The 14,967-nt window shown below is 33.5% G+C and overlaps 1 protein-coding gene across 5 annotated transcripts in view; it reads right to left on the bottom strand.

The window, feature by feature from the left end:
* Positions 1–645: 645 nt before the first annotated feature.
* The window catches only part of MAP3K7 (mitogen-activated protein kinase kinase kinase 7), an 82,381-nt gene continuing 68,059 nt past the window's right edge, over positions 646–14,967 (bottom strand). For 2 of the 5 annotated variants that reach the window (XM_011984414.1, XM_011984416.1), the window contains 4 exons: positions 10,739–10,844; positions 6,317–6,378; positions 5,517–5,632; positions 646–3,757 (listed from right to left, as the gene is read on the bottom strand). In XM_011984414.1, coding sequence (XP_011839804.1) covers positions 3,577–3,757; positions 5,517–5,632; positions 6,317–6,378; positions 10,739–10,844 — 465 coding nt within the window. In that variant the 3' untranslated portion in view covers positions 646–3,576. The remainder of the gene's footprint in view (positions 3,758–5,516; positions 5,633–6,316; positions 6,379–10,738; positions 10,845–14,967) is intronic. The other 3 variants (XM_011984417.1, XM_011984418.1, XM_011984415.1) reach the window with 2 other exon arrangements.

Genomic DNA, 14,967 nt, shown 5'->3' with positions numbered 1-14,967 from the left:
TGCATCATGGACTAACAGTGGCCATGGCGTCCCCATGCATGAGATTCTGCCTGAAACAGATGATGATGGAAAAGCAGACTTAGGCACAAGTCTTAACCTTTAGGAGCCTATTTTCCCATCTGTAAGATGGGAATACTATCTAACTACTGTGACTGAAATGGACATGTAACTTGGTATTGGTAATAGCAGTGCAGTTTATAATATATGATAAACAAATATTTATTAAAAGAATGAGCAAATGAATGGATGGATTTACTTAAATGAAGGTAGAGTTTATAAGAATGTGTGCATATGTTTAGGTTGGAAAGCCAGCAGGTTGATAAAGGAATGAAATACCTAATTTAACTTAGAAATACTCTAAGAAAACAGCTTTCTGATGAGAAGAATCACTTAGCAATATATGACGTGTTGTGCTTCATACAAATTAGGACTCACGAAATTGTGAAGAGCTCCATTTAACACAAAACGTTGAAATGCAAGAGATGATGTGTTAACCGGCCAATTACCCAGCCTCTTAAAAACCCTGATTGTCGTACAGAAGTGCCATTTCAGTTTTGACTAGATTCTGTGTAAGGTAAACGCGGTGCTACAGCAGAACACCTCACAGCTCATTTGCTGATACAAGTCATTCACCACTTTTACGTACCAGTTTAGAATAGTAATCTGAATTTTATTAAAAACAAAAATAAATCTAAAAAGCTTCCTTCAATTACAAGTATGGACAAGAATTTCTGCATTACATCATTTGACATAAAATGTTCTGAATGACAGAAGTAGAAGGAGAACTTACTACCATTTGAAGACAGGAGTTGAGCGCTGAAAACCACACACATTTATAGAAAGAAACCAAAGTTTCACAGGGAAGACCTGTGATCTCTGGCTACAGGAGCTGAAATTAGGAACATGAAAGAAACTTGAAGAGAGAAGACATTCAATACTCTAAAATACTTCAGCAAAAATAGTCAAACATTTGTAAACAACTTTTAACAAATCTTTATACGCTGTGTTGCTATACGGTAAATATTCTTAACTGATTATTATTCAACTCAAAAAAGTGATTTTTATTGCTCATGAATACTTCCCACTAGATTAGATAAAAGCTTTCTTTCTTTCCCTGGAGGCAAGAGTAAAATGTAATTAGGGCTTACTCAGTGATTGTTTTTGAATTTCTTAGACTGGAGCATTCCAGCCACTTGCTTGGCTGTTTGCGATTTCCACCCAAAAAAGGAAGGTCAAAATAAATTGTAAAACCAGAGCAAATAAGTTTGGCTCCTTGTTAACATTTTTATTTGCAGGTTTGATGGATAAGGACACTGATGAAACTGGCTGTGGATTTTAATTATCCCCGGTATTTTTTTCTCCCATCTCCAGGGATCATCAGGACTTAAAAGCATGAAATTGACAACACAACTACTTAAAAACAGAGTAAGGCTGAACTGTACTCAATTGTTCAGGGCAACTACAGTACTGAAAATCCCAAGGAACTTACTGTAAACAAACAAGCAACTGTTCAACAGCCTCTTGCATTTGGTACCATGACTAAATCTACTATTTTCTTCCATTTAGCTATTTGGATATTTTTATGAAATGACTACAAGTAAAAACTGTAATAAAATTTCCCTTTAAGTGTGCTACGATACAGCAAAACACATCAATGACTAGAAATAAAATCTGAAATCTTGAATGCTAAATCCTAATGGCAACATCAAGCCTTAGCATTCACGCTTGGATATCTCGTGCTCTGAGATAAAAGGCCTCTTTAAAGTGACTAGGTCCCTTTCAGTGGAGTGACAGATGTACATACAAGCAACAATGCTATGGAGGAGTCATGCTTTATCCTAGTCTACAGTTATTTTCTCTGCCGATTTTATTTTACTATTACTATGCTGAACCCAATATCTGTTTCAGCTAGGTAATCAAATTATTTGGGAACAATAACACTCCTTTTATTTAAATTAAATGATAGAAGACATTTATTTCTGGGAAGCTTTCTAAAATAGCTTTTGAAGAAGCTAAAAATAACAGTTTAGTATAAACTGTCCTTCACCTGTATTGTTTGTATACACAAGGAATTCATTATAAAACTCAGTGGTAGGAGGAAAAAATAATGGAAGAAAAAGTTACCTGCTTTAGCATTTTAAAGAATAGTTTTGATAACTTCTTAGATCTTGCTTATCTGAAATAGAGCAAAAACTGCAATACGGTCATGACAGAATTCTAATAATCACAGCAATTAATGCCTTCATTTTGAACTTTTTCTTCCTAAAACATTAATGCTATAAAAATCAGATTGATGACATCCTTGTTTGAAAGACACCTTGTATTGGTATCAAAATGTGACTTATTTTAACACCAACTGAAAAAATATAGTTTGCATAGTCTATTATTTCAATGTCATATTATTATTAAAGTTATTCTGAAGGTTTTGGTAGCAAAATTACTGGTAACAATATAAATACTCTGTAAGTGTTGAAATTATTTTAAAAGTGTTGAAAGGCAGCAGGCATTCTATGGGATTGTAAGGAAAATCAAATATTTCAATATCCAGGATAGTTAGGATACTTGTTGAATTTATATTTACTTTTTTAACTTCCTTCTGATTTGCCTGGTTTATTCCTCATTTGGTATCATAAAAAGAAATTTAAGCCCAAGCCTTTTTTAGCTGGAGCAATAATTTCCATTTTCCATTATTTTTCTTCATTTTTTTTTTCAAATACATGAGAAAACAATCCAAGAATCATTGCAGGAAGAAATGATCATTTAAGCTCAATCATGTTCTTTTGCCTTTTAATTTCATTTAAGAGATTAATATTAGTCATAAAAGCTTTACAGTTTCAACACACATACACACAATCACAGAATTAAAAATCTTTACTCCTTAAAAAAAAAATGAGTTCCATTTTGTTCAATGTATCACAATCAAATCTTAGTCTAACAAAATCCGGTAAAACTGCTTTCATTAAATAGAGCAGCTGCCACTTACCTTTACATATTTTACGGATGGAACTGAGTTCAGTACTGATCCAAGGATGCTGACATCAAAGCCCTTACACTGAACTACCCCTAAAGATTCTGTATTTCCATAATATACCACCAATCACTCTAAATTTATAATACCCTGTCTTTAACTTGGTATATACCATCTTTTGGGAAAAAAATTATTAGTATTTTGAGATGAGATATAAGAATAAAGTCATTCTTGAGGTTCCACCTCTAATATGAAAAAATGGACGATGTTTGCACATAGCAGCTAGTTTGATACCTCCTGTTCTGTTAGGCTAGCCTTCACACAATGAGCATGCATATACAGCCACAGTTCACTGCATCTGTTTTGAAGTTGCAAAGTGCTGCTCATTCAAGTCACAGATGCTACCATGTTATGCAATGAAACAGTAAAATTGTATGTCCACCATGAGAAAAGGAAAATAAACAATGAAACAAATGCAGCAAATATAGGCAGTTGGCATTCAGAACACGCCAAAAAGCTAACACTCATGAATTGTCATTTTAAGGTTTTCCTTTCCTTAAAAAAAAAGTCTTTCTTTGCATATTTCAAAATGTAACGGTCCCAGAGAATCATGAAGTGCCTTGTCGTTTCTGCTGCTGACTTCTGATGACCTCTAGTTGTTTTTTGCATTGCTGGTAGTAAGTAGAAAGGCTTTTGTTTTCATCTAAAAGCTTTTTATGTTCCTGTACCAGGCGAGATGTATTTTGCTGGTCCTTTTCATCCTGGTCCAGTTCTGCAACTAGTTCTTGCCTACAAACAAATACCACATAATATTACACATGATGGAAAAATTCGTACCTTACTAGCTGATGATGGAAGCTCAATTAATGAGAATTTTTATTCTGGGTTTATCATTTTGCATCTTAGGTACACTGCTCAAGCATAATTATGGACTGGGGTAGAACTCTCATCTATTTCTAGTGTAATCATACAAATACCATAATCCTTTTATTAAGTAACTGTACTTGGATAAATAGTGAAGCAGATAAAATGGTAAAATAAAAGTTTCAGAAAATTTCATTTTCTATCCTCTTTTTGTATAGGAAGGATGAAAAAAGGCTGGGAAAGGTTCTATCTGGCTATGGGAAAATATCATGAAGTTTTTATCATTCACATTCTACTTTTATACTCATTCGCATTCTGAAGTCACAATCCTACTTAACTATAGTAGAAAGTGGTAAGCTAACAGAAAATTTGCAAGCTAATTAAAATAAATGCTATGGAATTTAAAGCTTTTTCCCATTTTAAAGCAGTGAGAAAAATTACAAAGTACCACTTCTTTTAAAATACTTACATTTGCAAGCATTTTCAGGAAAGACTCTCATTCTTTTATAGTCTGATAAACTTATTTAAGTCCCTTTTATTCGGGAACTATTAAGTATTCCCAAAAAAGATGGATCTTTAGGCATTTCCTAAAGTGAGGTTACTGGATATAAATGAATAATTAATAAAAGGTCCTTAAGCAAAATAATTACCTAATACTATTTCTGAAAGTATTTAAAATTAATTAAAACTGTCACAGTTTTCACAGCCAACAGCCTACTCTACCATTTGTTTTTTCCAGCATAGAATTCTTCTTTCAAATGATTAAAGTATGGCAAAAGTATAGGTTAAATACGTGAAATAAGAAATCAAGCTTTTTCAACATAAAGTGCCAGCAGTTCCATAATTACTTCTACGATTTCCAGACTGTAGTATTTAATTTCCTATTTAGGCTTACCTTTCAAATACTAGGTTGGTTCAATTTAAATCACTGTATCAATAAATTGTGATAAAACAATCTATTCTCTCTTTGTTTTTGAAGCACATACAGAAAGCTTTTCACAAATTCAGAAAAAAACCTTTCATTTATTTAGATTAAAATTAATGAAGGGAATCCTATTATCATACATACATAAAGTTGCCAAAATTTTTTCCTTAACACTTCATTTTAGTTACCACTAATAATTCAGTTTCCTAAGTATAAAACTTCCTGAAGGTCATGCTTAAGAAAACTGAAGATACATACATATTTAAGAACTGTGAATGTAGTAGTAAGGAAATTAGACTGGATTTCTTTAAAAAGGGAGGAAGGCAGTTTCTATAACACCTTAGAAAAACACTCAGTTATGAAATACAGTCTTTTAATAAGTAATCCAATCCTATACATACACTTGGAAAAAGTGTATCTACAAAAATGTTTTTAAGATAAGGCACAACTGAATGTTAGTAAATCAAATTATTTTATCTATGTACAAGAAAACAGTAAGTCTTTATAACAATAAATCTAAACAGCTCTGAGAACATAAAACAATGGGTATAGAGCACCAGTTTATTTTCCATAGCACTAATATGATATAGTCAAAAGGATTGAGTTTTGCATAAAAAATTTTTAGTATAAGGGTGCTTAAAGCTTAAACAAGTTGAAAGTATACTTAATGACTAATTCTAAAAACTACGTTTTCATTGTACCTTATCATATTTTAAACTCAAAATACTAATGTATTTTTATTCATAAAAAATAACTTACTTTCTCTGTAATAACAATGCAATTTCTGTTTGAACTTTCATATATTCTTGTGCCATTTTACAATGCTGTTCAAACACTGCCATAGATTCTTTGGAGTTTGGGCACGGTGCTAGAGGCTGAAAATAATCAGGAATGTTAAAACATAATTACATCAAATTTCAATATCTAGCTGAGAGTTAACACAGACTGTGATATATTTTTATAGCACTAAAGCAATGATCTTTTAAAAATAACTGTTAAACCATGCCCTAGAAAATCTCAGGGTCCTTTTGTCAGAGTTAACTCAGAATTTAAATTTACTCTTGCTGTTTTAACAGTTTGTTACAGAGAACCATGATTGTTGGAGTTGTAGTCTCTGGTATGACATTTCAGGTTGCAAACAGGATCAAATTAAAAGATGTTTATAGACCTCATACTCATGAGGAGGCACTGAAGTATATTATTTACATTTTCAGTCACTACGAACACGAGAATGTATCACAAATGTATTAGATAGAAATAAACCTATGAGTTTTGTTTTAACGCACTAAAATTAAACAGTGAAAATGTAACGCTTAGCAGTACTAAGGAAAGATACTGGAGGATTTTAAGATGACTGAAAAGAATATGAGTCTGCCAATTTAATGTTTAATTAACTTAACCAAAAAAATTGTTTATTTTGATTTGATTCTAAAAAGTTTAAGGAGGCCAACTAAAAGGATAAATTAAGGACTATAGAATGATGGGTGGCAACACAATTATCAGCTTTAAACTCTCTAAGAAGAAAAAAGTCAGCTTCCAATGAGAAAGTACTCCTTTACCTGTAGCTGGTGATCCAGTGTAAGATAAGCCATTGGGATGGAGTTATCTGATCCATTGGTATCTGGAATCAAGCAGGTATTTTATTCATTTTCTGTCACAAATAGTTATAAATAAACAGCAAGAAAGCATGAATGAAATGTTTTTTTTTCCCTAAAGTAAATATTATGTAAATTAAAAGTTATGGCTATTGGTAATGGAAGAGTCTGTTTCTGAATTCTAAAGGTTAAAAAAAGGATATTCAATTATCAGATACTAGAATGCAATCATATTCTCATATCTATAATTTAAGTTGACTATAAACTGAATAGAACACAATATATCAGAGCTTCTAAGCTCTGAGTTAATTAAAAACAAAAACAGTGATATGAGACCTTTATATTTTAAATTCAGTCTTAATTGACCCTATCTAATCAAACCCCACATCTCTTTTCTTTATCATGCTAAGTTTATTTTATAGAAGGCTATGTCAACTCTGTTAATATCCATGTTCCTTAACAGGGAAAGGGAGAAAGCAGAGATACATTCTCTTCCAGAGGATCACTTTCAATTTATATAGGTTATAATGTGACCCCCATCACTCATCTCACCCTTCCTAGTAAGAATCACTGCAGAAAATGAGATGTTGGTGATGAGAGTGTATTACAAATATGAACAGTAAGGGACCAAAAAGAGGATGAAACCTGTGGCTCAATGTCATGCCGAAAACAGGTAAGTTGATTAATTCAAACAACCAGTCAATTTTATAAAATTATTTGAATAGAATGCTTTTGTTTATATTTCAAAAGAGGTAAAACTGCCATACAACTTGACTGAGATGCATGGGATAGTCTCTTCTCAACATTAATGGTTACGTAGAACAGTTCCAGAAGTAAGCAGAATAACTCTGAAGTAATATAGAATTTTCTACTTCAGAAGTAGTTGCTTTCCCACTGTAAAAAATGAGCTAAATGAGTGAGCTGTTCAGCCTTTTTCTGACGAATAACTCCTTGAAGGAGTGGTGTGGATAAAGGCAAGTCAGGATGACAGCAGATGCACTGTATGCAATCCAAAAAAACTCAAGATGGGTTGCTGGCTCAGTAATCTTCCAATTTATCGTTAGCTGATATTCCAGTTTTTTTTTTTTTTTGCTTTTGTTTTTTTTTTTAAAGCCACTGAGAATGTGCTTGCAAGAAACTCCAAAAGCTAATTAGCAAAATCAGACCAAATAAGATAATACCTGTGAGGAACACCATGCAATGCTGGCGTATATTAAGCACTCAACACATGACGGTAGTTATCATTATCATTCATATTAAATGGAGAATTAGAAAGAAAGAACAATTTAAAACAGTATAGTATGAATTGCATATTGAAAAATAATGTTTATTAAATATTGGAGGGCAATACAGAAAAACAGTAGAGACTTAAGGCACTTATCATTAAAGCTCATACACAGTACTAACATAAATGTGTGTTTTTCTGAAGTGGCTCAACAAGAAATACACTTAATTTGTTATTTCTCTGACCAACTCTCCTCCCACCCCAACAGTAGTTTCAAATTATGCTCCCACATAAATACTGCTTTCCACAAAACTAAAACTGATTTAAAATGACTGATTTCCTCCTGATTTACTAGAAAAATTTAAGTGTCTTGAAAAAGTTTCCTCAATTTAAGATTTCCATTCCTATTATTCTTTCTTAGATCACTGATACATTATATATCTCATTATATCAGCACCCTGTACCTGATATGTATTTTAGAATTAAGTATAATGCATCAATGTTGCATGGTATTCTGAGAGTGGAAAAAAAGTCCAAGGATTGTGTTATTCAAATAATTAAAATCCTTCTATAGTGGGGAACTTAAGGTCCTTCACTGAATTTCATCTTCTCTCTGAAACAAGTGGGATTTCACTTTCTCACTTTCAAACTAAATTGAAATTGAACTTCCAGTCCCTACTAGCAATAATTGGTCAAAGATTGGAAGATTATTTAATGAAAGGGGTGTGTGTGTGTGTGTGTGTGTGTGTGTTTCAATTGCTAATCAAATCTAATTGCTTCTCCTGAATGTCAAGGCACATGTCGGTTTGGTTAAATTAGGCAAACTCTCTTTTCTGACCCTTCAAACACAACACTTGTTACTATCTCATATTCTTTGAGTATGCATTCCCTTCAGTGGAATGTTGCCTTCTCCTTTCTGCTTTATGACTAAAGAACAAGTCTCATCATTTTATGAAAAGGTCAGAGACCATGCCAGGTCTTGTTTAATTGATTTCTCTTATAACTATCGAAACACTCAGCTTGTACTATAAATTTAGTAAGTTATAAGTTATTATATAGTATAAGTTTATTTTTAATGTGTCAGTATTATGACTGTAACCAGACTGCAAGGAATGGGGCCATGCCTTATACTTTATATTAATACATCTTCGCAAAGTACTAAGCACAGGTGAAAATTCTTTAGTGAGTTTCCCCCTCTGCGGCTCCCTCTATTGTGCGTCTAGATATCTCTCTCACTAGATCCTCTCAGTATATGTATCTTTTTAAACACCCATTATATTATAAATAGGAACTGAAGAACACTCATTATTGGCTAGGATTATTAAATTGTTTTGCTCTTTAGCTTTCTCTGAAAATATACAAAAACCTCTCAAATTAAAAAAATTTAATTAGGTTGTTTTAACTTAGGTTTACACTCTTAATTTTTTCCTTGGTCAGTGGGCCTGCAAAGAAAGACTTTACCTATCTGTTCCCTAGTTTAGGGTTCCCAATCTATTAGTTTGGCTATCAATATTTTTCTTAGAAATACTGCAAAGCTGAATTAATTATAAACTTAAACCAGAGCATCCATTTTCAAAATGTATTCGAAATTAGAGCCACACATTTGCAATATATTTCAAGGCAAAGACAAAATTCAACTGATATTGCAAATTATCTCTAGCAATTGGTATTTTGTGGTGTTTCTAGGTACAAAAAAGAAACAGTGGAACAGGAGTTGGAAGGTAGAAGCAACACATGGAGCAGAAATGCAGCAGTTATGTGAGACAGAGGCTTAAACATTTTTTATTTTACCCCCATGAAGTCACAATCTGCCACACTGTTGACTGGCATATATAGATTAGTATAGACTGAAGACAGGAGGCTCTGCTGAGTTGAGTACCAGACCTGGGCAAATGCTGTAATGTCAGGGAGCGTACTCCCTTGCCAAAGGGTTCAGAAATCAAAAAGAGCTGCTGTCACCTGAATGTTAATGATAAAATTGGGTAAGAGCATTTCCCTGTCTACCACTGGGGAGGAGCAAGTCTATAATGAATTCTATACATGTGCTGCGTAGTGGTGAATGCTCTGGACAGTCCTAGGTTGGGCTGTGCTAGGGGTGAAACAGGAGTTTTTGCCACCACTAAATTTAAACTTCCTAAAACTGGAGAGTACACCCTGGCTAAACATAGTTCTATCTTACATGACACAGAGAAAAACCACCCAGTTAATTTTTTAAATTAAATTATAAACTTGACCAAACCACATCAGATAACTATAAATACTTGAGTTGTATTTTAGTTTGTAAAGACAGAAAGCTGACTTTTAAATTTCAATCTAATTGCTACTATTAATAACATAGTCGATCTTATATATAATACCAAATGCTTTAATTTTCCAAGGGCTTAAGAGATCATCTTTCCCTTCATGACTTAATATAAATAAAAAATTTCATAAGTACACTTAAAAACATTTATCAAGGTATTCTTTTAAAGTTAGGGGGAAAATTAATTCTACTGTGGCACATCATTTCCTGTTTGCCCATAATGAAACAGTGCCATCACTACCTTTAGGCAGGTAGACATTAATACTAATATTGTGACCAGTTAGTTATTCATGTTGGGGAGCTTTAATAACTCTTCACAGGCTTCAAAAGGTCTAATAGAATATTTGTATAACTGAAAATGGGGTCTCTTATCAGTTAAAAATAATTCAAAAGGTCAATGGTCAGAATTTTTTTCACCTTAAGGTACATCTTATGTCCTTAGAACAAAAGACTGAGAGGAAGATGATAAGGATGATTTTTACCATTCTCCGATTTTGGTTACTGAAAAAATAATGACTTTACTACTATCATCTAGTAAGATGTATCTAGTAGGAAAATCACAGGCTGAAGTATCAAGAATTCAATATGCTTTGCAACTGGAAAAAACCCCAGACAGATGATCTTTAAAATACATGTTTAGTATCTGGATTAAAAAAAATACAGAAGGCAAGGCAGTCTCTGTCTCTGTATTCAAAATGGCATTTTAACATGTATTGCTAAATAGTTTATTTCATCTAAAAATCTAAAAAACAGTATAATGCCTGCCTTTGTAAAAATTAGAGTAATGACATGGCCAAATGAAAATGAATATAAACATGATTGATTGAACTTCGTAAGTATGAAGAAACAGACTGGTCACCTGTGGAATCATCAGGGGTCCATGGATGACTTCGCGTTGGCTTTTCTGAGGTTGGTCCTGAGGTAGTAATCATTCTGACACTGGGACTGGATGACCTACTGCTCACCTACAGCAAGAAGTGACAGGAGAAACAAAATGTGATTTTTTGATTAAAAAAAAATGACGAGAACGTTTCCATTAAAAGGCAAAGAAGAGACTTAGAGATCTCCAAAAAACTCTTGTAAACAACAAAATAAATCCTCTCTTATATATATATGTAAAAATTTATATGCACTCACACATGATACCTCTTAAAAACTGATGAACTTGCAAGAAACTAAGAAATACTCTGAGATTAGAAACAAAACAAGATCAGGAAACTAGCAAGTGCCTAAGCTGACAGCCCTGGGAATTTCAACTGAACACCAATGGCCTAGAGCTACTGTTTTCACAGGATGCTGCACTCAGAGGAATGGATCATAAAGCCTTGGGCCTTTGTAGGATGAAGTAAGACTGCAGAAACCTCTGCTTAAAGCTAAAGCTCAGCAAAGGCTTCACTCTCAGAGAAAAGGTCACACAACTAGGGGAAAAAAAATGTGTCCTACAAAAGCGGACAGGAAATAAATTTGTCTCTCTTGGGTTAGTGGCTCTGGGTGGAAGGGAGAAATGTATTAACTGTGAATCCACAAAAAATGTTCAGTTTGAATGCAGGTTACAACAAATTCCAACCACAACAAATCTCAAGCATAAGAAATAGGAAGAAGCTCACAAATTGAGTTCAACATGGAACGTATACATTCAAATTCTAGGAAACAATCAATAGGAGATAGAAAAAGCAGCCAGAAGAAAGTAGAACTGTATCTTCGAAGTACTGAAAGAAAGTAAATGCCAGTCTAGAATTGTCTAGCCAACAAAATTTGAAGAATGAGGCCAAAATAACATTCTTAGATGGGCAAAAACTGAGTTTACCTTCCATACATTTTTACCACAGAAATTTTTCAAGCACGTATTTTTAGAAGAAGAAAAATTTTACTTGATGGAAGGATCAAGACACAATAAGGAATAGAGATAAACAGAAAATAAATCTACACACTGAAAACATTCAGTGATGGAAACAGTGAATTTATAGAAGTATCAAACAAATAAATAAGATGGCACTAAAATTATAAATAACAATAGCAAAAGCATGAAGAGCACTGATTTAAAAATCCTTGTATTGTTCAGGATGAGGGTACAGATCTTTACTAGGTTGGGCATGAATGTTAAAATTTCAAAGGTATTTACAAAAAGTAGTAATATGTAACTCCCAAACCAGAAAGAAAACAATACAATTAAAAATAAATCTATTCAATTCAAAAGAAAGCTGAAAAGAGAAATAAGAGAAAACATAAGAAAGCAAACTTATCAGTAACCATAATAAATGTAAATGAATTAAACTCTCCAGTTAAGATATTTTTTAAAAAATCAGATTGTCAGGATGAATTAAATGCTGTTTATAAGAGATATATCTAATTTACAGAGACAGAGAAAACAGAAAGTTACAGGATAAAAAAAGAAAACCAGGCAAATACTACCCCAAATAAAGTACCTATATTAGTATCAGAGAGAATATATTTTAGGGTGCAAAATATTACTAGAGAAATATGGTAAGTGGTTCAATTCAGAATACAGCGATTCAAAATTTATTTTTAAAAAATTATTATTATTATTTTTTTGTAGACATGGGTCTTACTACGTTGACCAGGCTTCTCTCAACCTCCTGGCCCCAAGTGACCCTCCTGCCTCAGTCTCCCAAAGTGCTGGGATTACAGGCATGAGCCACTGTGCCTAGCCAACGATTCCAAATTTATATGCTGTATGTACAAATTGATAAATCAAAAAAACTGCAAGGAAAAAGGACACATCCACCATCACAGTGAGATTTGTTTTTAAAGACAAGGTCTTGCTCTGTTGCCCAGGCTAGAGTGCAGTGGAACCATCATAGCTCACTATACCCTCAAACTCCTGGGCTCAAGCGATCCTCCCATCTCAGCCTCCTGAGTAGCTGGGACTACAGGAACACACAACTGTGTCCAGCTAATTTTAAAATATTTTGTGGAGTCAGGGTCTTGCTATGTTCCCAGACTGGTCTCGACCTCTTGGCCTCAAGTGATTCTCCCTCCGCAGTTTCCCAAAGCACTGGGATTGCAGGTATAAGCTACTGTGCCTGGCCAACAATTCAAAATTCATATGCTGTACATATAAACAGATAAAGCAAAAGAACTCAAGGATGGATGTACCCTCAAACTCCTGGGCTCAAGTGATCCTCCTGCCTTAGCCTCCCGAGTAGCTGGGACTACAGTTACATGCCATTGCACTTGGCTAATTTTTAAACTTTTTGTAGAGATGGGATCTTGCTATGTTGCCCAGGCTGACCTAATGGCTTCAAGAAATCCTCCCACCTTGGCCTCCCAAAGTGCTGGGATTACAGGTGTGAGCAACTGTGCCCAGCCCCACAGTAAGATATTTTAATATTCTTCTGTAAATTATATAAAAGGAGATCAAAAAATAAAACATACACACACAGTAAAACTTGAACTCCATTAAAAAACAAGCTTAATCTAAACATAAGTGACTTTATGCCTAGCAAATGAAGAATACACATTCTTTTTAAGCATTCATGGGACACTGATGAAAACTGATTATGAAAACTGATTATGTACTAAGCTGTAAAGCAAATCTCAAAAAAGTTAAAAACATTTCAGTATCATAATTTAATTACTTTTTATACTGATTTCAAAACCTTTAAAAATCTTTTGTTTTGAAAAACACTTCTAAATAATTCATTGGTCAAAGAAGAAAACAAAAGGGACATTAGAAAATACTTGAACTGAATTTTAACATGATCATGCTAACACTTGGGGATGTGACTAAAAGAGCACTTAGAGGAAAATATTTAACTCTAAATATATATATGAAAAAACCAGAAACACTGATAATTTATAAGCTAGAGACCTAACTTAGTTAAAAAAAAAAGAATTTGCCTCCCAAAATGAAAAATAGTAAAAGATAGTATTTTGAAATCAGAGACAATACTATAAAAATGAACACATTCTTAAAAAAAAAAGTTTCCAAAATTCCTATACATTATAGAAAATACCAAGCACAGCGGAGGGTTTTACAGGTAAGTTCTATCAAACATTCAAGAAAAGGATTTTCCCAATCTTAAATTATCCTAAACAAAGAAAGAAGAAACTTTCTGACTCATTCTGTGAAGGCAGTAAAAATCAATATATAAGGACAGTGTGAGAAAGAAAGTTACAACTGAACCTCACTTCCAAAAAATAAAAATACAAAAGTAAAAATAAAAAGAGACACAAAAGTCATAATTTCTAAAAACTATATTAGCAAATATAATGTGGCAGTGTACAAGCAATAAAAATCATTAAAAAGTTTGGTTTATCCAACTTTGCAAATGACTGCAAAGGCCACTCATCTGACATTAGGAAATTCCATTAATACAATTCATTACATCAACAGATTAAAGGACAAAACCTCAACAGATGCAGAAAAAGCATTTAACATCTACTTATAAAAAATACATTTAACAAACTTAAATTCTATGTATGAGAAGATAATTTCTTTTTCTTTCTTTCTTTTTTTTTTTTGAGACAGGGTCTTGTTCTGTTGCCCAGGCTGGTGTGCAATGGCACCAACACAGCTCACTGCAGCCCTGACCTCCTGGGCTAAGTAATCCTCCCACCTCAGCCTCCTGAGTAGCTGGAACCACAGGCTCACGGCAACATGCATGGCTAATTTTTTAAAAAAATATATTTGTGTAGAGATGGGGTCTTGCCCATGTTGTGCAGACTGGTCTCGAACTCCTGGGCTCAAGCGATCCTCCTGCTTTGGCCTCCCAAAGTGCTGGGATTACAGGTGTGAGCCCCTGTGCCCAGTGGGAAGAGGATTTCTTAATCAGATAAAAGGTATTTATGATACCTGGAAACATGATATATGACAGAATGTGGCACTGAGGGTTGGTGGGGGAATGACAGGGAAGGCCACAGGTGAGGAACACACAAGGACCAACCCTCACTGGGATTGTTAGTGTTCCATTCCTTAAGCTGGGTGGTGGGTTCACAAGTGTTCATTTTATTATTTTCATAACTTATATATTATATGCATTCTTATCTACATATTAATATTTCATATATTAAAACCTTTCAAATGATACAGAAACTAAAATGGATTTCTTTTTTTTTTTTTTGAGA

The sequence above is a fragment of the Mandrillus leucophaeus genome, unplaced genomic scaffold, assembly GCF_000951045.1.
Source record: "Mandrillus leucophaeus isolate KB7577 unplaced genomic scaffold, Mleu.le_1.0 Scaffold268, whole genome shotgun sequence".
Classification (NCBI taxonomy): Eukaryota; Metazoa; Chordata; class Mammalia; order Primates; family Cercopithecidae; genus Mandrillus; species Mandrillus leucophaeus.
This window is presented reverse-complemented; position numbering and strand designations above follow the sequence as displayed.